The 22,907-nt window shown below is 41.5% G+C and overlaps 1 protein-coding gene across 10 annotated transcripts in view; it reads left to right on the forward strand.

Moving 5' to 3' along the window:
• The first annotated feature begins 3,137 nt into the window (after positions 1 to 3,137).
• Positions 3,138 to 22,907, forward strand: part of LOC131235589 (uncharacterized) — a 97,702-nt gene continuing 77,932 nt past the window's right edge. For 8 of the 10 annotated variants that reach the window (XR_009166223.1, XR_009166224.1, XM_058232807.1 and 5 more), the window contains exons 1-2: positions 3,138 to 3,286; positions 8,389 to 8,875. Coding sequence is in view for 8 of the 10 variants with exons in the window: in XM_058232807.1 (XP_058088790.1) it covers positions 3,246 to 3,286; positions 8,389 to 8,875 (528 nt within the window). In the remaining 2 variants the exon portion in view is untranslated. The remainder of the gene's footprint in view (positions 3,287 to 8,388; positions 8,876 to 22,907) is intronic. The other 2 variants (XM_058232806.1, XM_058232805.1) reach the window with 1 other exon arrangement.

The following is a 22,907-nucleotide window of genomic DNA, read 5'->3' on the forward strand; positions in this document are numbered from 1 at the left end:
GATAAAAACAGTATTTCAAAATTAGTAATGACATACCTGTTATTTGCCAAAGAGATTGTAAAGAGTTGGAAATTTTGCACTGAGGACTGCAAGACTTCTATTGTCTGCATCAGCGCATGATATGTTGTAGGGGTTAGGGTTCGATTTAGCGATGAAAAAGATTTGAATAAGGAGATGACGGTTTAATACTGAACTCTCATAGCATGCGTTGCTTATTTTCAAAAAGTAGAAAATGGTAAATGGAAAAAAAACCATTTTCTTAGTGGACCAGTAAAAAAAACATATCCTCAGAGGACAATTAAGTTGTAAATATGCATATTGTAATGTTATTAGTAAACATCTTCCACTGTTAATCCTGACAGTTAGCAAGGGATACATAGCTGAAAATGGAAAACCTGTTCTCCTAAGAGAGATTCATCTTCAAATGGCAATCAGAACTCCATAATAACCATAAAAAAATTAGTGCAAATGTCCAGAAAAGCGATTTTGAAGAGTTATACCTCAGACAGATTAACCGAAAGTAGCAGAGCCTTAGGAGAACAGAAACATTTCCAGTTACAGAAATTTTTGAAGAAATGAGGCCATTCAAGGTTTTTATAAATAAGAACAATCGAAATATCAAACTATCTGCAAGCACTAACAGCATCACACCCTACCTGCAACTTGGAAGGCATGCAACCGTCCTTTCCAAAATGCGAGGTAGGATTCTCTCCTGCTGAGATTTACCTATCAAACGTATCTGGACTACGAATAGGGGTTTCACAGATACAAATGTATACGACCGACCGTATACACACCATCACACCCTACCGGAGGAATGAGATTCATACCTGTAGGGACACCCTTCCGTCGGACGATGTGGGGTGATCCGGCACGATTCGAAGAGCAACGGGGGAGAAGGTTATGCTACCCACGGTTAGTTGTAATTAGCGGTTCGGAAGAGACGAAACTGTATGCAATGGCGACATGCAACCTCTTCAGTGAAGCTTAATGCCGCTGGTGTAGAGAAGTTTTCGTCTCCCTTGCGACAAAACTCAATTCAGTCATCGTAAAGTATTCTCGAAAATGATAATACAGTGCAGTGCAGTCATTCGGGAGTAATGACGGCAAGCCTGAATTCTGACAACACTATACCGTGCGCACGATTTTTTGGAAACGGTATGAAATCGCACGCATAGGATACGACGCATGTACGCTCCTGTCCAAACGCTGAATAATGGGAATATTCAAGAATATTCAGTTATAATATGATACAACGCACTCTTATGCACGAATCCAAACAGGCCCTTAAGTAGTTTACCCCGGTTGGGTCCGTGCGGATTTGTAGACTTAGTCCAATCTATAAGTTGTTCTATTTTTTCTCCACCACTTATTTGGAGCTTGGTGTAATAGTTGTTTAGTTTGAATTTACCAGACATTTAGCACTTGTAAGGTGATAGAAATGGTAAATCGAACCACAATACCACCATGTTAATGATTCACCATCAGTGTTCGTCTGATCTATATGATATGGTGAGCGTCAGCTGCTCGGGCTTCATGGATAAGGGAAAAGAGGGAATTATTCCTGAAAATGATCAGGTTCATGCCAACCGATCATTCGTGTAGGATATTTAAGCCGTTAAAAGGTAGACCTCATTATGAAACTTGCGCGAAAACCAGACCGTTCCGCTCATCAGGTGGGCCAGACCATTGAAACGAACGGACACCGGATGATCTGAGACGAAATACATATATGCCCACCTGATAAGGTGATTAGCAATTATTTTCACTCACGTACACGGGAGTCCCATGATTTGGTGATCCAGACCGTTGTTCTCATCATACACACCGCAGGGATTCAGGACTAAAACCCCACGATCTTTTTATTATTTTCCCATATATTGAACACTCGCCTTATCCTATTTTAAACCGTCCACCTGTCTTCTACCTATCGAAGCAATAGAATCTTTCAACCAGACATGATCTCTGAGCAATTTCCCATCTAAAATGAGTCACATCGTATAAACGGTCCGGATCTACGAAACATGGGACCAAATGTACGGAACCTTTCCGGCAGTCAGGACGCTATGATCCCTCACTGCTGATTACTTACACAAATCTAGAAGCGGCGGACCAAATTTTCTGCAGCGGTGGCGGAAGATAGCTCGTGTAACAAAAAGCTCCGTGTGGCTAACCATTATTATTGTGTGACATCCAGTCCGTCCATCATTCTTATTAGATAAACTTGGATTATAACACCAAAAATAAGGCCGAACCAAAACTTATGTGGGCCACACCAGAGGAAACAGTGGCGATGCGGAAGCCCCCATTGAAACCTTAGTGTGGGCCACAACGATGTTTATATCCCATCCAAATAATTTATAACGTGGTCCCACAAGGAAGAAGTCAATAACCAAATATCAGCCTGATCAAAAATTTCAGTGGGACTCAAAAAGGTTTCAATGGCGTGAGTCCTCATCCCCACTTTTACCTATGGTGTGACTCACTTAATTATTAGATTAGTCTTATTTTTAAAGTTGCATCTGATACAACCTCTTGCAAATGATGGATGAAGAGGATTTAATACAAACAATACAGTGGGCCCACGGGGATTTTTGTTGTACAACTCCCCACAACAGTTTTATTGTAAGAAATCCGCGTGCAGTGCTGGTGATGTGATCGGTTGCCGTTTCCCCACGTCGACCGATAAAACAGCACAAAAAGCGTGTCGCGCCTTCTGCCCTACAAGGAGGCGATACGGTAGGGATGGAAGAACGGGAATATGGTAGATTCATCTATACGTTACACGTGTCTGTGCTATCCTTCAATCTGAGCCGTTAAAATAGTATACCTCATTATAAATGGACGTTATTCCGAAATTTGTGCGTATCAGAAGATCATAACTATAAATTATATTTAATTTTCAGCACTTAATGTTGGTCTTAAATATTTTTTTTTCTTTCTCACCGTCGATTTGGAGGCCACTGTTCAGATGGCTAGGATTACCCGATCTATGCATAACTTGAATCAGTTTCCATCCACAGTGGTCCCAGATCCTGGATGGGCAATCTTATTGAATGATGACATGACACGTGGAATATAGCGACGTGGCCCTACCGTATTACGGTTCTTCGGCTCTACCATATCATCTCCCTCTACGTACAAAAACGCATCCTCTCTTCATTTCCGTTTCTGTAATTTTCGAAATCCCCTTTTCAGTTCTCGAAACCTTCTGAAATCCCATTCTGAGAGAGAGAGAGAGAGAGATGGCAGTTCGATTCCACCAGCAGAATCTCATATCTTCAAGGTGCGAAAATCTCATTCTCGTAGGCAATCAGCATCTTTGCACAGTATAAGCGAGTCCGTGGATCGGTAATCCAGACCGTTGGACTGTTGTGTCCCACTGTGGACGGTCCACGCTCTGAAAATCTTAAAGATTGGATCATCATCGCGGCCAATATTTGGAATTTTCGTTTCAGCTGAATGTGGACTGTTGTTGTATTTCTGTTCATACCTGTCTATCTGTAGGCTGCAAATCCAATGGCTAAGATCATCAGGAGCGGGAAACCCGCGTATATACTGTGTAAAGGACTATTCACGTAGTATCGTGTAGTTTCTCACATTTTTATTCAATTTCTTCATATTCATGGAAGTTAGGGCAGTGCTTAGAGGTATTTTAACTCCTTCAAGGAATTTGTGCTTGCGGCAATTCCTTTAGGCCGCATTTGGATGCACAACTGAATTTAATTACGAATCTCCATAAGGTGAAGATAACAAGACCAATATGTAATGATGTTTCTCGCAATTCCTAATGAGGAAATAGGCCTCAGATTGCAGTTATGTTTGTTTCGGGTCTGGCTTGAAAGTTGAAACCATCGTAATTGCAATTTGGTGCCTAGTTCCAATTTTTGCCGTTAATTTACTATGACTACTAATGTTTGAGATTTGATTTGTCGAAGGCTGCGTTTGGATGCAGAAGTGAACTGAATTTCAACATTCTGTTTATAAGGGAAGAAATGATTTATCCTAGGATTCATAGTGAGGAAGTTGCCCTTGTATTGTAGTTAAGTCAACCTTTGGGTCAAACTGGGAAGTAACCCAATTGCAGTTCGGTCATTTCCTCCAATTCAAGGAGAAGGTTATTGCGGAAGGCAGTTTTCAAACTTTTGGTATCACACTATGCATTTCACCCTTGGGTTATGGAAGTGTACTAATTAATCATGGTCTGAGGGAAACATTAGGAAAATGGTGGAAATTTTCAGTGGAATTTCAGGGACTGTCAGAAGACACATGATTACAGACCCAGAAGTCAAATCATTACAAAAGAGAGCATAAAAGTTGTCCATTTTTAGGGACAAAACTATGTTATTTTGGCCATAAATGATGCAATTATATTCAAAATGACTTCATTGTCATACGATACAAGCAATAAAACACAAAAAACTACAACTGAATTAGCACAAAAGATGAGTGTTTTTGTGCCAGAGGATATTAGAAGGTGTAGACTACAAGGTATTAGAAGCAAGGTTGGCTGATTCAGCGTGTTGACTCAGGACTCACTCGATTCGACCCGGTTTTTATGCCATACCGAGTAAAAAATGATGGAGGCTCAGTGGGGGTGAAAAAACCATATGTTTTCCCGAGTTTTCTCATGAATTGGTGACTTGAACTAGTCCCTAAACCGGGATGATTCATCTACAGATGTACTTTTCTTCTTCCTCCTTTTTCCTTCTTCCTTCTTTTCATTGTGGCTGCCATTACTGCGGGCTCTGGGCTACTGCAATGATTCACATTCAACCCTAAAAGAGATAAGCTTTGGTAATCTGGCAAACTGTGATAGTTGATATGCAGGCACTACAAAATCGTGCACGTCGTGGCACATAAGAAGCTAATATTAAACCATCCAAATCGTGGGCTCCAATTTAGATGGACTTGCTACTAAAATCTACACTGATTTAAACTCCTAGCTTGCTGATTGGTTGATATTTAAGGGTTGGCTGAAATAAGAATTTGTTGATCTTCAGAATTCAACAAGCACATGTCCATTAATCAAGGGTTATGATCATTCAATCAATATGCTATTGAGAAGATAAACCATCTACAGTGGGTGCACATCAGTGTTTTAAATAGCGAATAGCATGTAGCATAGCGTTCACCTCTCTGAAGCGTGAGGTGTAAGCTGCATAGCGTGTAGCCTAAGCTACATGCAACTTCTAGATTTTTAATCAAGCCGCTTGGTTGCACCAATGTCATGATATTCTATACCAGATTAGACTGATTAATAATGAAATTTAACAAAATTTCATAATATTTGGTGCAACAAAATGCAACCTAAACTAATAGGAAAGGGCAATGATTAAGTGTAAAGGTAAAGAAAGAGCAATGAAACTGATTTAATATTGTTATTTACATTAATTTACTAAAAGCATTAAAAAGGTCAACTAATTTTTATTGGAAATGGAAAAATGTAACAAATCATTGAAAACATCATGTGAGCATAGCATGTAGCTTAGTCTACATAGCACGTAGCATATGCAAATTATGATGTAGCGTAGGCTACATGTGACTAAAGCTATTTTCATGAGCTATGCAGCATTAAGTCTATGCTAAGCTACATAGTGTAAGCTACACGCTACATAGCATAGCTATTTAACATTGGTGCACATTTAGGATGGTTTACCTGTTCAAATAAATAAATAAATAAGTAAATAAATTTGAGTACTTAGCTACCATCACACTCTTCCATGGTATCAAAGAAATAAACAAGGGGTAGACTCTTTTGTCAGCGACTTATCCTCACATGCTCATGTACTCCTATCCAGGCCATCCAAATAGTAGGGTGCATCGTGGATGGAGCACATCTCTAAAAGCATACTAATCAAATGATGCTAACCATCCAATTAATGGTTACGGATGCTCTTTGAGTAATTGAGGTTTGTTGGTTAAGTTTAGACCATCAACTATTTTTTATGTCAAGATCAACTTAATGTGCATCAATTGATCACTTAAAAAATCAAATTGGGGTAAATTTTAATTGTGATCCATGTAATAGGGACACAACAGTTTAAATTAACTTGTATTCCATGTGTGCTTAGTGCGTATGTATCAAGCATCACACTCTCTTAGAGCTTCTAAGTGTTTGTCCAAAAAAAAAGAGCCAAGGTACAGGTTCTTTGAATCTGGTGTATTTGTAACAGGGCCATCATGATGAGGCCCATTATATCAGTTGTTTGGATGATGCCAGACATCATATCAATGGTATGTATCACTAGATAGGGGACAATGGGCCCAATTTTACAAAACATAGACTTGCCCAAGTCACTGCATTGACTCGGGCAGGTTTGAGTCCCGAGACCACGCACTTGAGTCTTGGGTTTGCCAACCTTGATTGGTGGTACTAGGATCTTATGGAGCAAATGGTCGGCAAATGAAAGGGCATAGAATGTTGTGTATTAGATGGTTCATTGCTAGAAATAGTAGAAAGCAATTAAGGAAAGATGAAGGCTGAATAGAGAATTGAGTATTAAGAGCACTATTGATTGGTAAGTAAAAGAAAGGAAGAAATAACAAGGGAGCAACAATATCAGCGATTCAATGTCACTTTCATGATTGAAAAGATATAATGAAGATGAGATGTGAAGTAGAGAAGATTAATAGAGAGAAACTAATTTCAAAGTTCTCTAAGTGGAAGATACAAGAGAGAAATATCAAAAATATCATAGGAAATATCGCAAATATTGCTAATATCACAGATACCATGGGAAATATCAAGAGATATGGCAACATGTCAGCATGTATCAACCATATTATCGTTGCCACATTGTATTTTTTTGTTTTCCAGGACAGTATCGTATCACTGATCACTGATGCCAAAAATATTGGCTGATATACCATCGAATATTGTTGTGACATGGAACACTGGTTGAAAGTGACACGAGCAATGTGATCTGGGCAAAAAAAGCTGGAACCATCCATATTGTGTAGCTTTGTGTTAAATGAAAATAGGTCCACTGTGTCTGGGCTAAAGACTTCATTCACTGTTGTAGGTAGAGCAACAAATTCCACAGCCAATGTGTTGGCTAAAGAGGGTGTGAAGCTCCAGTCTTCTCTTTTTCTTCTCCCTCCTCCTTTTAAGAGTAGTGGACACCAGTCTTGCTGTATTGTGGAGTCGTGGATTTACTTCTCCCAATTTAATTGCTTTGTGCATGTGTGTGTATGAATGGACTTTATTGACTTTAGTTGGACTGTTGATTGTTGGGGCCAACAATTGAGCTGGTTAACATCTAGAGCCACCCAATTGGATTTGTGGACCCTCACAGTCCAATTTCACCCATGGGTTAGAAACACCATGAGACGTGAATATGTCAAACGGGGTCCGCTTTGGACATCCAGTGGTACACAACGTGATGTGTGGCCTCAATGCATTAGGATTGCTGCTTTTTTTTTTTCCAGATTGACACAAATCTTCATCAAATAATACCAATAGATGATGTCCAGTGTGCCTAAACTGATCTAAAAGTCTACATCATGCTAGATTCCTATCATTCCACATAATTGCAAACATCAACCATGTGGCCTTCAAAATGTCCCACAGTTCTGAGAAACAGTTGTACAGTTATTACTTTCTTGGTGGGACTGAAGACAAGAAGATTATTTTTTTAAAAAGGGGGGATGAAAAGCAGAAATCGAAATGCTCAAATACTGTATAAGTGCAAAGGAATGAAGAAGAAAATAGAGGAGAGAGGAAAGAACGGAAAGGCATTTGATAGGGAGAAGGTGTGTATAGGGTCTACTGTCCTAATGACAACTTATTAATAAAACAAGTAAAATGATGAAAATGGCCTTAAGCACTAAAAACAAACTAATACACCATGGTACATACATGTAAAACCATGTATACAGACACGCACACACCCACACAACCCTAGGCGTCGTGCATCCAGGTAGCATTGCAATTTTAAAACCTTGGAGCCATATTGTGAATTAAACCGTATGTTTCATTGAGGAACAAACTAATATGGGAACCAAATTAGCCTACACACACACACACATATAGATCTTTTATATTTTATTTATTTCATTTTCAATAAAATTCCGAAAAAGTACCGTTTGCATGTTGAGGTATTGTAATTTCCAAGGGGTTGGTACACCATGCAAAAGTAACATTTGAACACTGGTAATATGCCATAATTTACTGAAAAAAGTGCTACTCGTGGAAAATGATACGAGGAAAGATTTGGTATTCTTTTTTTTATTTTTTTTTTTTATTTTTTTTTATTTACTTTTTCCCTAATATATGAGGTAGGTTAAAATATGCACTATATTTGCTTGTTAATTTTTTAAACTTTTTTCCATAGAGATTTCCTTGGGTGTGCTTTCAGCTGATTCCAAAACTCTTTTTGTTTGCAGATCTTCAAATTCATACTATTCATATAAAGCTGTTGGAATTCATTTTTTCTGCAAGGAAGTGCTTGATCTAAACAACCTACAATCTCTCAGTAATTCAAAGAGGAGGTGCCATTTGAGGCATGAATTGTCAGAGCATGATAAACACAATCAAATGTGCCGGTCGCTATTATTTAGAAAACATCACCCCACCTTTTGTAAAGCTAGAAGGATGCTGCGCCTCTCCCCGCTAGCTTCCACTGATGATGGTATAACAGTCAATGGAACTGCCCAAGCAAGTTCCAGCAGCGACCTGGAGGAAATGAAGGTCAAACTTAATCAGTCTTTGCAAGGTGAAGATATTAGCAATGGACTAATCCAGTCCTTACACGATGCTGCACGGGTTTTTGAGTTGGCCATTCAAGAACATGGATCATCTAAGAGCTTTTGGTTTTCGAAGGCATGGCTCGGTGTAGACAAGAACGCATGGGTGAAGACAGTTTCCTATCAGGTTGATCCTATTACTTCCATTGGAAGTTTACATACTGTTTGTGTGGGACTGTTTTAGAACATTTTTTTAATCTAAAAAAAAAGCCATATAATGAATTTAAACAGCATATTGCTATATTATATACATTTCAAGAAACCTTACCATCATAATGTTGAGGCATCACATGCTGCTCAATTGGAAAATGGTATTTGATATTCAACCTTGTAACAGTACTGTCTGGGCTCACCTTTCGTGATAGGAGCTGCTAGTCTGGTTGGTGGCAGGCCTCCTCATGGATGGACGAGACTCCAATATCTCCAATATTTTCACCGCCCCATGTGTATAGTTTGTTGGGCTGGGCAAGTACTGAACTGAACTGTTTCACTTTATATTAACCATGTTATAGCCTGAAGATACCGTGATACTGTCCTTGGGTTTTCATTGCCATCATTATATGACCTTGTGTGGTTCCCTAGAATTACAAGGAGATTAAAATTATAGATATTGTGCAAGTAGACTTTTTCACAACTACTTTCATATGATGTAATTGTTCTATAGAATTCTTTTACCCAACTTGCTGATGATAGACCTTTTTTTTTTGTTAGCTTGTTAGTACACCCACTATCAGTTCACACTTCACTGTTAGCCACCCCCACTAGGGAATTGATACCAAGACCTTAGTGTTGAAACGAGGTATCTTTCACTCAGTCTACCACTTGAGCTATGGATCAGGGTGTTGCTGATGATAGACCTGGTGAGCAAGTTTTATGAGGTATTGTAGCTGGCAGGCTGTAGACCTGTAGCTATATCACGGGGAGTTCCACTATGAAAAAAATGACTTAGTCAAGCTGACAAATTGGGTGCAAGCGGCTACTCATTATTGAATTGAGGAGAGAATGATAATATTGTAGTTGTTGATGTTGCTCGTCCACACAGGGTGTCGTTTTTAATCACAAGGAAACAATTTCACTCATGTGCATAGTAGTTGTTGAACTAGTTGCATTTACTCACAAAAACATTTCTCCATGATTTCAAAATAAACCTTTTCATTAACCTGAACAAAATATAATATTGACAGCATCGATGAAACTCAAATTTGGAAAGATAGAAACATAGAGCTGTTTTTGCTGGTGCTGAAAGTCACAATTATGGTGCAGATAAATATGATTAGAAATTATTAATCACAATAATTAAGATCACAAAGTACTAGTTGGCTTGTATGTCTGGTCTCCCACTGTACTGGTAGCCCCAAGTATATTTAAAAAAACATGTAATACAATGAATGCGAACAGACAATTGCCATTATCATGGGATCTTCTGACAGTTGTTCTTGTTATTTCTTAACTTGATGAACATATCTGAGTCAACTTGGTATTAGTGGACGTCCTTTCCTTTCCTATACTTTTTGGGTAGATAAAAACTAAAGATCGAATCGAAGGGCGTGTCCATAAGCGGAGCTGAGCTGGGTTCAACTGGCAAGTTACACTCAGAAAGCAGACTAGTTGGATGCCAGTTTTGGTTTCTGGGCGAGTCAAGACTCCAAAAAAACCAATACTTAGAGCTATGACTGTGATGCACACGTGTAAGAAACATACTTTTAAGATTGATTGACCCTATTACTTAGTAATTTTTGTTGGGAGATAATTTAAGTTGTTGCAAAACTACAACCAAACACAACAAATCAGAATACAAAAAATTGCAATTACACTGCTGAAGGAGGAACACGCCTTTGTCCTTGGCTTAATAGTGTTTCAAGGTTAGACTTGATCTCCCTCAATGAAGATGTTTGAAAAAGAGTTGTAGAGAGCCAACCCCAAAGGTACACTAGGGGAAAGATGGATTTCTTAATTATGTATGGAATGTTCATATCACGCCTATAGACACACAGCACAAAGTCTGAACTCATACAGAGCGATCAAGATGACCCATAAACCAAAGGTGATGATCCATAAACCAAAGGTGAAATCACAAAAGTGCATGCACATGAGAAAACATGTGTTCACAAGTGTAAAATAAATGAAATGCATGCACTTGCTTCAATACGTGCATCTCCCACTTTTAACATGTGATACATGAGAAGAATCTATTTAATGAACGAAACCATGATAGCATGGACACATGTTATGTGGGTCCCTCTAAAGAAGCATGGAATGAGGATCCCATTAAAGACCAATGAGCACAACAGATACGCCTATGCCATGTAGTGTCAAACCTAACAATTTCTCTTGCATGATTGAAACATAACCGACTATTGCATCATGACATTATGGTTGCATATGCGAATTCTGGAAGACATTTCATCTAGTAGTGAAGCTGTTTCAATCACACAACCAAGGATCATATCCTCTGTGTCATCAGTTGAAGGCGTACACTCGAGGTTTTGAGATTTGATGAAGGATCGATGAACTGAAATTGAAGCTAATAAATATGCAAGGAGAATATGTCCCCTGAACCAAAATTTTTGACTGTGATCTAGAGGCATTACTCATATTATATGTTTTAGGTTTAAAAGACTCCTTTCCCAAAGCATATTTAATGGGGAATAAGGTGAAAAAGGAAATGAGAATTGCTATCAAAGGTGTGACAAGGTTGGAAAGTTCACTCGAGTTGGGGTTGGCTAAGGTTGGAAGGTTTGCTGCTTGAGCAATATAAATCTTGCATCCATTGAGTGAAAAGGTCTGTGGTTCTTGGCCATATTGCTTTGTTACAGGCAACATGTCTTTTATAGCTATGCAGGTGTTACAGTCATTTTGAGGTTTGGTCAGCATGCTTTGGCCTGCATTTCAAGCGGACGATTTCTATTCCTTATATCAAGGCTTAGCTTAACGAATCAATGCCTTTTACAACTTTCCATACTATGTAAAAGGAAAATGCTAGATGAGTGGAGAAGAAAGATCATATGATACTTATTAGAAGAAAATAAACCCACAAAGTTGCAACTACTAGGGATCAAACTTATGAGTCATGATATGAAGCTCTAGGAGGGGGTGGTAGAGTTAGACTGAGTAAAGGAACAATGATACTGGAGATCAAATTGGCTTCATGCCTGGAAGATCAACAATGGAAGATGTTTTTCTGCATGGACAATTGATGGAGAAGTATAGAGAGGAGGATTTTCACATGGTTTTGATTAACCTAGGAAAGCATATGATAGAGTACCTAGGGAGATTATGTGATGGGTGATGAGTAGGAAAGGTTTCAATGTATCTGTCAAAGGAAATATCAATCTACACAGCAGATTTACAGCTTTACAGATTTACAGATTTACAGCTTTACAAATTTACAGATTTACAGATTTACAGCTTTGCAGATTTACAGATTTACAGCAGATTTACAGCTAATATCTACAGCAGATTTACAACTAATATCTACAGCTTTGACTGATATGACAGTTATACAGATTTATTCCTTCCTTAATTAGGATATATTAGCTGTACAGTATATTTAGATAGATGTATATATGGTAGGGGCTGAAGATCAGCTTGTATTTTCTTCCCTAAATAGCTTGTAATCTACCTATATAATGGGCAATTGTCAATGAAGAAAGGCAGACTTTTTCAAAAGGACTCTAAACTGTCATGGTATCAGAGCTATAGCTCTAAATTTCCATTTGTCTCGTGCTCTCAAGTTTCTTAGTCTCGGTTATTCTTGTTCTAGTTCTGTTGACCTCATGTCTTCCGATAAGTCTGATGTTTCTTTGATTCGTTTCAATGGCAAGAACTACTCTGCTTGGGCGTTTCATTTCAGGATTTTCGTCAAAGGTAAGGAGCTGTGGGGACATGTTGATGGCAGTAACCTAGCTCCTGACAAAGACAAAGACAAAGACCGACACGCCAAGTGGGAAGTCAAGGACGCACAAGTTATGGCATGGATTTTGGGATCCGTTGAACCCAACATCATCTTGAACCTTCGATCTTCTCAGACTGCAGCTCAGATGTGGACATACCTGAAGAAGGTATAGTCAACAAAACACTGCTCGTCGTTTCCAGCTTGAACATGAATTGGCCACTCTCCAACAGGATAGTCTTTCTATCTCCGATTTTTACTCTAGATTCACTAATCTTTGGGCTGAATACACTGATATAGTTTATGCTGACTTACCATCCGAAGGTCTTAGTTCTGTTCAATCTGTCCATGAAACTACTCAGAGGGATCAATTTCTAATGAAACTAAGGTCTGAATTTGAAGGCACCAGATCCAATCTTATGAACCGAGAATCTGTCCCCTCCTTGGATACATGCCTAAATGATCTTCTTCACGAGGAACAGCGCCTTCTCACTCAAACCACCATGGAACAACGACGATCTACATCTGTTCCTGTAGCCTATGCAGCACAAGGCAGGCCACGAAGCAGGGATATGAGCACTGTTCAGTGCTTCTGTTGCAAGGGATTTGGTCATTATGCTGCAAACTGTCCCCGAAAATTCTGCAACTATTGCAAAAGGGATGGCCATATCATCAAGGAATGCCCAACTCGACCCCCCAAGAAATCGGAGACAGCATATACTGTCTCAGTTGGCTCTTCTAGTGCGGGTAGTTTGGTGAATACAACACAAAGTGCTCCTGCTCCTGCTCCTGCTCCCGTTTCAGTCCAACCCGTGACCCCTGACATGATTCAACAAATGATCATTTCTGCATTTTCAGCTTTAGGACTCTCAGGTAAACCCTTCACTACATCATCTCCTTGGTACTTTAATTCCGGGGCTTCCCATCATATGACAAACAATGCTGCTTCTCTTACCAATGTAAACAAATATTTTGGAAATCTCAAAATTCATACTGCTGATGGCAATCATTTACCTATCACGGCCACTGGTGATGTTTCCTCCTCTCTCACTGATGTCTTCGTATCTCCCGGTCTTACCACCAATCTTGTGTCTGTCGGTCAGTTAGTTGATAATAATTGTAAAGTAGAGTTTTCTAAATCTGGTTGTGTTGTGCAGGATCAACAGTCAGGGCGGATGATCGCGAGGGGGCCTAAAGTGGGACGTCTTTTTCCTCTTCAATTTCCTTTGTCTTCTTTTTCTTTGCCTTTTGTCGCTTGTAATTCTGCTCATGTTGATTACCGAGCGTGGCATAAACGTCTCGGACATCCAAACTCTAATGTACTTCATGCTTTATTGAAATCTGGTTTTCTTGGGAATAATGAAACACCATCTCTTAGTGTTGTTCAGTTTGATTGCAATTCTTGCAGACTTGGCAAAAGTAAAACTCTACCCTTTCCTTTTCACACACCGCATGTTGTCAAACCTTTCAATCTGATACATAGTGATGTGTGGGGTATGGCACCAATCACTTCGCATGCTAATTACAAATACTTTGTCACTTTTATTAACGACTATAGTCGTTTCACATGGATTTATTTCCTTCATTCCAAAGACGAAGTATTTTCTGTTTTTAAGATTTTTCATGCATCGATTCAGACACAATGTTCGGCCCATGTCAACAGCCTTCGTTCTGACAATGGGGGTGAGTATATGTCTCATTTGTTTCAGGACGTCCTACAGAATCATGGCATCATCTCTCAACGGTCTTGCCCTTCGACACCTCAACAAAATGGAGTGGTTGAAAGGAAGAACCGTCACCTTCTTGATGTGGTTCGCACTCTTCTGTTAGAATCTTCCACGCCCTCTCGATTTTGGTGTGAAGCTCTTTCCACTGCTGTCCATCTCATTAACAGATTGCCTTCTCCCACATTGAACCATGACTCACCTTTCACCAGGTTATTTGGTCACCCTCCAACTTATTCTAACCTTCGTACCTTTGGTTGTGTCTGTTATGTTCATCTTCCTGCACATGAACGCACAAAACTTACGGCTCAATCAATTAAATGTGCTTTTCTAGGATATTCAGTACAGCAGAAAGGTTTTCTTTGCTATGATCCAAATCTATGTCGCATTCGAGTTTCTAGAAATGTGATTTTTTTCGAAAATCAATATTTCTTTTCTACCCATCAGATCATGTTTCTCCTTCATTTTCTGTTTTGCCTATGTTTCCTAACTCTCTTGCAGATCCAGTCCCTTCTAAACCTCTCCTAGTGTATCGACGACGCTCCACCGCCACTTCCTACCAACCTTCAGCACCTCCTGAGCCCCCTCAAGCTTCTTCCCCGACTGCTGCTCCTGTTTCAGCACCTGCACCTCCCTCTCTCCGACTCAGTACTCGGGTTCGTAGACCCCCAGATAGGTTTGGTTTCTCTTTTCCTTCATCCTTCACAGCCACTTTGTCGTCTATTTCTCTTCCTTCATCTTATAAACAGGCAATGGAGCATGAGTGTTGGCGAAAAGCAATTGAAACCGAACTTCTCGCACTTGAAGAAAACCAAACATGGGATGTTGTTCCATGTCCCTCCTCCGTGAAACCCCTTGGCAGTAAGTTCGTGTTTTCTATCAAGCTTAATTCCGATGGGTCCATAGATCGTTACAAAGCTCGGTTAGTGGCACTTGGCAACAAACAAGAATATGGTCTCGACTATGATGAGACCTTTGCACCGGTCGCCAAAATGACCACTGTCCGAACTATACTCGCTCTTGCTGCATCCCAATCCTGGCCCTTACATCAAATGGATGTTAAGAACGCATTTCTCCACAGTGATCTCAAGGAAGACGTTTACTTGAAACTTCCCTCTGGTATGCCCACTTCCTCACCTACTGATGTTTGCAAACTGAAACGTTTTTTGTATGGTTTGAAGCAGGCACCAAGAGTATGGTTTGAGAAGTTTCGATCCACTTTGCTTAGTTTTTCTTTCACTCAAAGTCAGTATGACTCCTCTCTTTTTCTACAAAGGACATCCACAGGTATCGTCGTCCTCCTTGTTTATGTGGACGATATCGTCATCACTGGCTCTGACTTGGAGGCAATCTCTGCGGTTCAGACTTTGTTGAATTCTACATTTCACATGAAAGATCTTGGCCAGCTCACCTATTTCTTGGGTTTAGAGGTGCATCATCAGCCGCACGGTCTCCTCTTGCATCAGCACAAGTATAGTCAAGATCTGGTTCAGCTAGCCGGTCTCACCAACGCTACTTCGGTTGACACCCCCATGGAACTTAATGTGAAATATCGACGTGACGAAGGGGAGCTTCTTGAGGATCCTACTACCTATCGGAAGTTGGTTGGTAGTCTTATCTATCTAACCATTACCTGACCAGACATCTCTTATGCTGTTCATACCGTCAGCAAATTCATGCAAGCACCGAGGCATCTCCATCTATCTGCAGTCCGCCGCATCATTCGCTACATTCTTGGGACATCTACTCGTGGCTTATTCTTCCCTTCCGGTTCTTCACTTCAGCTACAAGCCTATAGTGACGCTGACTGGGCTGGCTGCCCAGACACCAGGAAATCTACTACCGGCTGGTGTATGTTTCTTGGTGATGCCCTTATCTCTTGGAAATGCAAGAAGCAGGACCACGTCTCCAAATCATCTACTGAGGCCGAGTACCGAGCCATGTCTGCAGCAAGCTCCGAGATCATTTGGCTGCGTGGTCTCCTCACAGAGCTCAGTTTCATTCCCGTACATCCTACTCCACTCCACGCTGACAACACTAGTGCCATCCAAATTGCCGCAAACCCTGTCTATCACGAACGCACCAAGCACATCGAGGTTGACTGTCACTCAATCAGGGAAGCCTATGATCATCAAGTCATCACTCTTCCACATATCTCCACAACTTTGCAGATCGCCGATATCTTTACAAAATCCATGCCTCGTCAGCGCCATCATTTTCTCGTTAGCAAATTGATGCTTGTCGATTTACCAGCATCAATTTGAGGGGGGATGTCAAAGGAAATATCAATCTACACAGCAGATTTACAGCTTTACAGATTTACAGATTTACAGATTTACAGCAGATTTACAGCTAATATCTACAGCAGATTTACAGCTAATATCTACAGCAGATTTACAGCTAATATCTACAGCTTTGACTGATATGACAGTTATACAGATTTATTCCTTCCTTAATTAGGATATATTAGCTGTACAGTATATTTAGATAGATGTATATATGGTAGGGGCTGAAGATCAGCTTGTATTTTCTTCCCTAAATAGCTTGTAATCTACCTATATAATGGGCAATTGTCAATGAAGAAAGGCAGACTTTTTCAAAAGGAATCTAAACTGTCAGTATCATATGGTGCCATCCTCAGAGTGAAAATGGGTTCTGGTGAGACATGCATTCCTAGTAGCCGCTTAGTCTCCGTTAGGGGTCCACATTAAGCTCTTATCTTTGTTTGTTGCTAGTATCCTGGATAAGGTACCTTGGTCTGTGTTGTTTCCAATAACGTCGTGTTGATTGATGAGACTTAAAGGGGGGTTTAATGCTTAATAGGAATGAGGAAGGCTTTATAATATAGTATTGAAAACTAGCTGAATGCTTCTTTCGTAGGAATAGTCAGAGATGGCTAGGAGATTCATTGAAGTGATCTATTTTGTTATCTTGGCTCTATCATTTAAATGATGGAGAGTTCGATGAAGATGTTTCCAATAGAATTAGAGCTGTGTGGATGAAAGGGAGATGCACCTAGGAAGTGTTGTGTGATTGTTGCATGTCAATGAAATTTAAGGCAAAATTTTATAAGATAAGTATTTGTTTAGCTGTGCTATACGGGCAGAGTATTGCACAGTTAAGAGGCAATATGATTAGCAGATGAATGTTGCAAAGATGAGGCTATTGAGATAAATGATTAGGACGACTGGGAAGAATAAAATTAAGAATGAGAAGGATGTGTCCATTTCACCTAGCACTCCTGCTTCAAACTGTGGATATGCATTTTCAATTTGAATTCTTGTAGGAACCACAATTCTCTGCTAAAGATTCATGCTTTTCATCTTCTATTTACATTGGATTTGTCAAAAAAAAATCATATAACTTTTATTAAGAATCTTAATTTCAATCATATGCTTATCTTTGTATGGTCAGATCAATCACATGTTTATGAAGATTTTAAGAAATTAACTTTCTATAGAAGTGTATCTTTAATATTTAGAGATTCAGTGCTTGTTTCGCAATGCATATTTTTGATGACATAATTATGAGGGTGGGGGTGTGGTAATTAAAGTTCCTATACACTTTGAACTTTTAACTTCCAAAAACATGTGATTCCCTGCTCCCACTCCCACTTTGTGCATCTAAGATCCAAAGTAGCCTGGGAATAGTCAGGTAAAAAGACAAAATGATGGACAACAGATCGAGATGGTAGTCCTCTGCTGCCACAAGTAACCAAGATGGCTCTGGTAAGGAGGGGAATGTTGATTAATCTGGTTGGGCTAAAGGACTTGGCTAGAGATAGGCAGAGTTACTTACATAGGGCTTTATATATGATTGGTGAAACAGGACTTGTAAAGGTGAAACGGGATGATCTTTATTACTCAAAAGCCTTTTTGAATTTAAAGGAGCGATGAGAACGACCGGAACGAGAACCGATCAGAAATCGAAGGCGACCGGAACAAAAACCGATCAGAAATCGAAGGCAAAGACAACGACAACAGATAACACGAACAGCGAGGATGATAATGAAGGCGAGAACGACCGGAACGAGAATCAATCGGAAAACAAAAGGGGCTTCCTCCGAACTCAAGGCGGTACCAGCTTAATCAAAGCACGAGCAGATGCGTCGACGCAAGAGCATGAGAAATCAGACGACTGGACTCTGGTAAGGGGGAAACAGCGGGATCGAAGTAAGAGAAACAAAAAATACGATTCATTACCTACCCTTTTTGTGAAGGGTTATCCAATCGGATGGTACCCTTGAATCTTGAAAGAGTATTCGGGAGGGTTGGGGCAGTTATGGATGTTATAATGCCAAGGGACAGAATCAGTGGGCATTACAGGGGATTCGCTCTCAGCAGGATGAGTTCTGAGGATGAGCTTTCTCGAGCTGTCTCCATGTTACATGGACAAAGCTTTGAAGGGAATAAACTCCTTGTGCAATGCGCAAGGTTCGGGCCTGAGAGAAATCAAAAGAAGACAATTCCTGCTCCCAAACCAGTCATATACAATGAAGCTGCTAATTCCAATGACATATGGAAGGCAACTGCAGTTTCCCCTGCACCTTCATATCAGGATGTATTGGTGTCTTTGTCTAGGCTTGCCGGCAACTGCCATCCCAGCCTGATTCGCGACCAACAAGTGGTCCATATCTCCCTGACTCCAGAAATGAACTCTCCCCCTCCATCAGCATTACACATGATGGAATTATCAAAGCAAAGCAGGCGTTACAGGACACAGTGGTGATTAGGGCCTCTACGGATGCAACCATTTCGCAGATTCATGATTAGATCGATGAGTGCACTAATATTCGAGTTGGATCATACAGCTTACGCCCTATCGACTATAATGAAGTTTGGGTAAAAGGCGATCCGGGAGTCAATCTGGAGGCTCTTCTCGTGGCGGGGGCCATCCACAGGGAAGGACCAATCAGAGGCGTACTATCTTGGAATGAGTTCTCGTTATTTGGCAACGAGGAAATGTGGATTCTAATCTGGGGAATCCCTCTTGAGCTCTGGAATGAAGAGTTTTTCCATGCTGCTGCTTCTTGCCTGGGTTCCTTTGTGGAGCTGGATTTAAAGACAAAGCGAGGGGTGGAGATGGGGTTGATAAGGGTCCGAGTAATGAGAAGAAAGGGCTCGCCCCTCCCTTCCTCCATCACTGTCCTTGTAGAGGAAAGCTCGATCGAACTCCCCATTCAAAAGGAAGGTTCGAACTCTCCCCTTCCTCGTTGGGGGGATTTATGGAGGATCAGGGCTCCTGCGCAGCGGCCGAGATCTCCCCCCGCTCGAAACAGGGATGAAGAAGGTACACATATTCAGTACTCTTGCGAGACACCGAAAAATTTTTGTGAGGTTGGTGACCCTCATAAAGACGCTGCAACAAGGTTACCAGAACGTTCGCCACGCGGCGAATTACGACTCTTCTATCGACCTCGAGACGCCCCTCTCGTCAGACCCCCTGCCTTAATGGAGACACGTGGTGATACGAATGGCGCTCCTCGATCGTGCGACCATACCGTCGATTTGGAATTGGTGCCACATGACTCGCCTCGGGACGATCGAAAAGAACTTGGAGATGAGGACGAGCCTCGCCGCTGGCATGGATGAACGCGGCTGCTTTTCGCTAGTCGAAGTGCTACATGGCGAACCACCCGAAGTCGACGTGTTGAGTCCTGCACACGACGCCTGTTCCTTCCAAGGGAAGCTTCCGAGGGAGCAGCCTTCTCTGACGCGTGTCGATCACACTCTGTAGCTGTATCGTCAAACGGGCCCGGGAAACGACGTATCGTCATACTCATATGAGCAGACGGAGTAGATCGTGCCACGTCTCCTTTCTCCTCAGCGCGCGAGTAACCCTGAGGTTTCTAACGTCGGGCTGTTGCTATCTAAACACGTGGACGATCGGTTTGCGGTTCTCGATCACACCCACGTCAGTTCTACATCTTGTAGCCCCCACCTCACCCTCTTTACTGGATATCGGGCCCAGCGAGTCGGGCCTCTTGTCGACCCGGCTCTGCCCAAACCTTCTCTCTCCTATCCCAATTCCTAGCCCAAACCCGACTCCAGATATAACCTTCCTGTCTTAAATTTCCTCCCTCGACTCCTTTGTCCCACTCCGGTCCGACTTCCGTCCCCCTCAGCGATGGGCGAAGACTATTCTGAAGGGGTAGAGTCAGAGAGTCAACTATCCGAATCCCAGTCATGCTCCTATCCTCCAACCTCCACTGCTAAATCCGGGATACAACCAAAAGATTGGGCTGATCTTGGCCCCATTACTCTTTTCTAGCAAGACATACCTGATGATGTGCTTGAGGCAGAACCTTTACGGGTGCAAGCAGGTTTCTCCAACTGCTACCAGGAATCTGCTGAAGTCATCACCAACTCGGATAATAGCAAGGACGAACTATTTGAATCGATCCATACCAAGAAATGGATCAGGGACGCGGTAGGCCACGTTGGCAGATCCCTCGGTCCGTCGTTCGGCGACAATGATGAAGATTATGTCGCGCTGTTCCACTTCATCGAAAGCAGAGGAAAACCACTCTCAACCCCCAAGACTCCCAACAGGCAAGTATCTAAATCCACGATCAACAGGGAACTTCAGAGCCTTCAATCGAGCCCTGGGCTTCTAGCAGCGGCCAGTGCGAGACAAGGCAGAAAGGGAAGGCGGGGAAGCTCCGTGCCCAAATGAGAATCATCTCATGGAATGTGAGGGGGGTGGGGTCGAAGCACAAAAGATGCATGATCAAGGAGTCTATCGGCAGGAAGGATCCGGATGTGATATGTCTTCAGGAAACCAAAGTTCCCATATTCAATGATGGGCTTCTGGCCTCCATCTGGAAAGCCAAGGATGCTCAGAGGATGACGCTGGATGCTAACGGTTTGTCGGGTGGCATTCTAATTGCTTGGAAGTCCTCAAAGTGGGAAATTCAGTCATCCTCCTCAGGAGTTTTCTCAGTGTTGGTTATTCTCCAAGATAAGTTTTCTAATTTCCGTTGCCTCATTGTTGTGGTTTATGGCCCAAATGAGGACTCGCTCAGGCCTGATTTTTGCGTTAAACTGTCTATAGCTAGACAGTCTTTCACTGGGCCTTGTTGTTTTGTAGGTGACTTCAATGTCGTCCGCTTTGCTTCGGAGCATTCTCGTCGCAGAAAGGTGTCTACTGTAATGGGGGCTTTCTCTGACTGGATTCAAAACCAGGAGTTGGTCGATCTCCCAATCTCAGGGGCCAGATTTACTTGGTCGGATGGCCAAAAGGATCAAATTCAATCGAGGTTGGACAAATTCCTCCTCTCTATGGATTGGCTGGAGGCCCTCCCAAATGCTTCTCAGTTGGCCTTCCCTAGGACGACATCAGATCACTGCCCGATAATGTTGCGTATGGAAGAAGACAACTGGGGGCCTAAACCCTTCTGATTCAATTCGTCTTTCTTCAAAGTTGAAGGTTTACGTCAGAAAATTGAAGACTGGTGGTCCACATGCACTGTTGAAGGATTTGTTGGCCATAGACTGCTCTGCAAACTCAGATTTATCAAGGACATAATTAAAGTCTGAAAAGAAGAGGAAGTTCGCAAAAGACAGCATGAGACGGAAGCTCTATTCACGGAACTCCAGCTCATAGACTCTGAAACTGAGGGTGGAGTTACGACTATTGAAAGGCTTAGCAGGCGTATTCAAATCATCCAATCCATTTCTCCCAGGGCGTTGGAAGATGAAATTTCTTGGAAGCTGAATTCGAGATCTAGATGGATAGCTGAAGGGGATAGAAATACCCGATATTTTCATTGCATAGCAAATATGAGGGCCCGAGCCAAAGCAATTCTCAGCATCTCTGTAGATGGAGCCTAGATAGATGATAAGTAGGAGATTATAGATCTCGACGTCCGCCATTACAAGTCTTTGCTATCCTTTGAAGGATGGAAAAGGCCCACCCTTGATGGCATCTCTTTCACTTCTTTGGATGACTCTGAGGCGAAACTCCTCGAGGAGCCCTTTACTATTGAAGAAGCCAAAGAGGCAGTGGACTCGTTGGGAAGTGAAAAATCCCCAGGGCCAGATGGATTTCCTATGAGCTTCTTCCAAACTTTTTGGGATACCATTCGTCACAATGTTATGGATTTTTTGATGGAATTCCATAAGAGGGGAAGACTTTCCAAAGGCTTAGGCGCCTCCTTCATCGCTCTGATTCCAAAGGTCGCGGGAGCAAGCTCTTTTTCTGAATTTTGGCCAATTAGCCTGATTGGAGGCCCGTATAAAATTTTCGCCAAGATTCTGTCCATCAGACTAGCCAAGGTTATGGGAAAATTGATATCTGTTTATCAGAATGCTTTCATCAGAGGTAGGTAGATCGTGGATTGCGCGTTAACTGCAAATGAAGTCCTTCACTCCTGTCACAAGTCTGGTGCCAAGAGCATTTTCTGTAAAGTTGACATCGAAAAAGCATACGATCACGTCGACTGGCATTTCCTTTTCTACATGATGGACCGAATGGGCTTCGGGGACAAATGGATATGTTGGATCAAAGAGTGCCTAAGGACAGCTCATTTTTCAATCATGCTT

This window comes from Magnolia sinica, chromosome 19 (genome assembly GCF_029962835.1).
Source record: "Magnolia sinica isolate HGM2019 chromosome 19, MsV1, whole genome shotgun sequence".
Classification (NCBI taxonomy): Eukaryota; Viridiplantae; Streptophyta; class Magnoliopsida; order Magnoliales; family Magnoliaceae; genus Magnolia; species Magnolia sinica.